The sequence below is a fragment of the Stegastes partitus genome, unplaced genomic scaffold (genome assembly GCF_000690725.1).
Source record: "Stegastes partitus isolate 25-593 unplaced genomic scaffold, Stegastes_partitus-1.0.2 Scaffold1109, whole genome shotgun sequence".
Taxonomy (NCBI): domain Eukaryota; kingdom Metazoa; phylum Chordata; class Actinopteri; family Pomacentridae; genus Stegastes; species Stegastes partitus.
In genome coordinates this window covers 44314-45387 of record NW_007578840.1, presented here as the reverse complement: position 1 = coordinate 45387, position 1074 = coordinate 44314, and the positions used below count along the sequence as shown (strand labels likewise).

General features: G+C 43.8%; 1 protein-coding gene across 2 annotated transcripts in view; it reads right to left on the bottom strand.

Moving 5' to 3' along the window:
* Nucleotides 1-1005, bottom strand: part of ccm2 (CCM2 scaffold protein) — an 11234-nt gene extending 10229 nt beyond the window's left edge. For both annotated transcript variants that reach the window (XM_008296183.1, XM_008296184.1), the window contains exon 1: nt 658-1005. In XM_008296183.1, coding sequence (XP_008294405.1) covers nt 658-687 — 30 coding nt within the window. In that variant the 5' untranslated portion in view covers nt 688-1005. The remainder of the gene's footprint in view (nt 1-657) is intronic.
* Between the last annotated feature and the right edge of the window lie 69 nt (nt 1006-1074).

The window sequence follows — 1074 nt, the reverse complement described above, 5'->3', positions numbered from 1 at the left end:
AATAATAATAGCATAAAGCTCTGTGGTGGTCCAGATGTGCCTCACTATAAATAATTTACTCCATCGGTCAGGAACCATGTTTGTTTGCTACAGACTGCAGATCTTCTTTATTGGTTTCAGTGCAAAAGACACGCAAAGAAATGCCACAAAACATCTGAACACTTCTAAACTCTTATCATCTGTCAACATCTGCAAATCCTTCAGCTCTACGTATTAACACACAACCGAAGTCCACGGTGACAGTCAACACATCGAAATGCACTCTAATGAGGTCAGAAGAGCTCAAATGGACCTAATAGAACATTAAAGAATAGAAACGCTCTAAAGCTGAATGCAGCTCTGAATGGAGACGCTAACTTTCCAAACTTCAACTCCTTCAGTCGCTTCTCAGGAATCAATCTGTTGCGACTCAACTGTAGTTAAAATATGTTGTAAACGTTAAATACTTTCTCCATTTGGTGATTTTAAAAAACAAAACAGAAAGAAAACGCAGTTTATTAGAGTCGTATTGTGAGTGTTGGTCGCTGTTAGCTGTCCAGCTAACGAACGCTAAACTTTACCTGCTATCAGGCTACTTCACTTAGCAGCTAACAGCTGAGTTAGCCTAGCTAGTAAGTTAGCAACTCTCTGTAAAAGTCTGCCCACAGCCCGACTTACCTTTTTCACTTTTTTCACATCATCCTCCATTTCTATGTCCAGATCCGCTTCATATTCCGCTCAGCTTCCAGGAGAGACGACGTGGAGCTGCCGAAGACAGCAGCTAGCCAGCTAGCCTAGCCTAGCCTAGCCTAGCCTAGCATTGGTAAAGCGATGCCCGATTTTGAGCTGATAGCAAAACGCCATCCTGGTTCCTGTTTGATCCTCCAACCGTTAGGAAAACTGCCGGAGTTCCTCTAACATGTAAAAATCGCCGTTTAGTGCCGTTAGAATAAGAACGGGGAGATTCCGTAAAGAAAACAAACTCCAACAAAACAGTCAAAACTTTTCAATCGTGCCGCCATTTTGGGCGTTGAGCTGAGATCCAGCATGCTTTGCTCCGCCCGAAGCACAGCAGCTGAGCGCGGACACGGACAC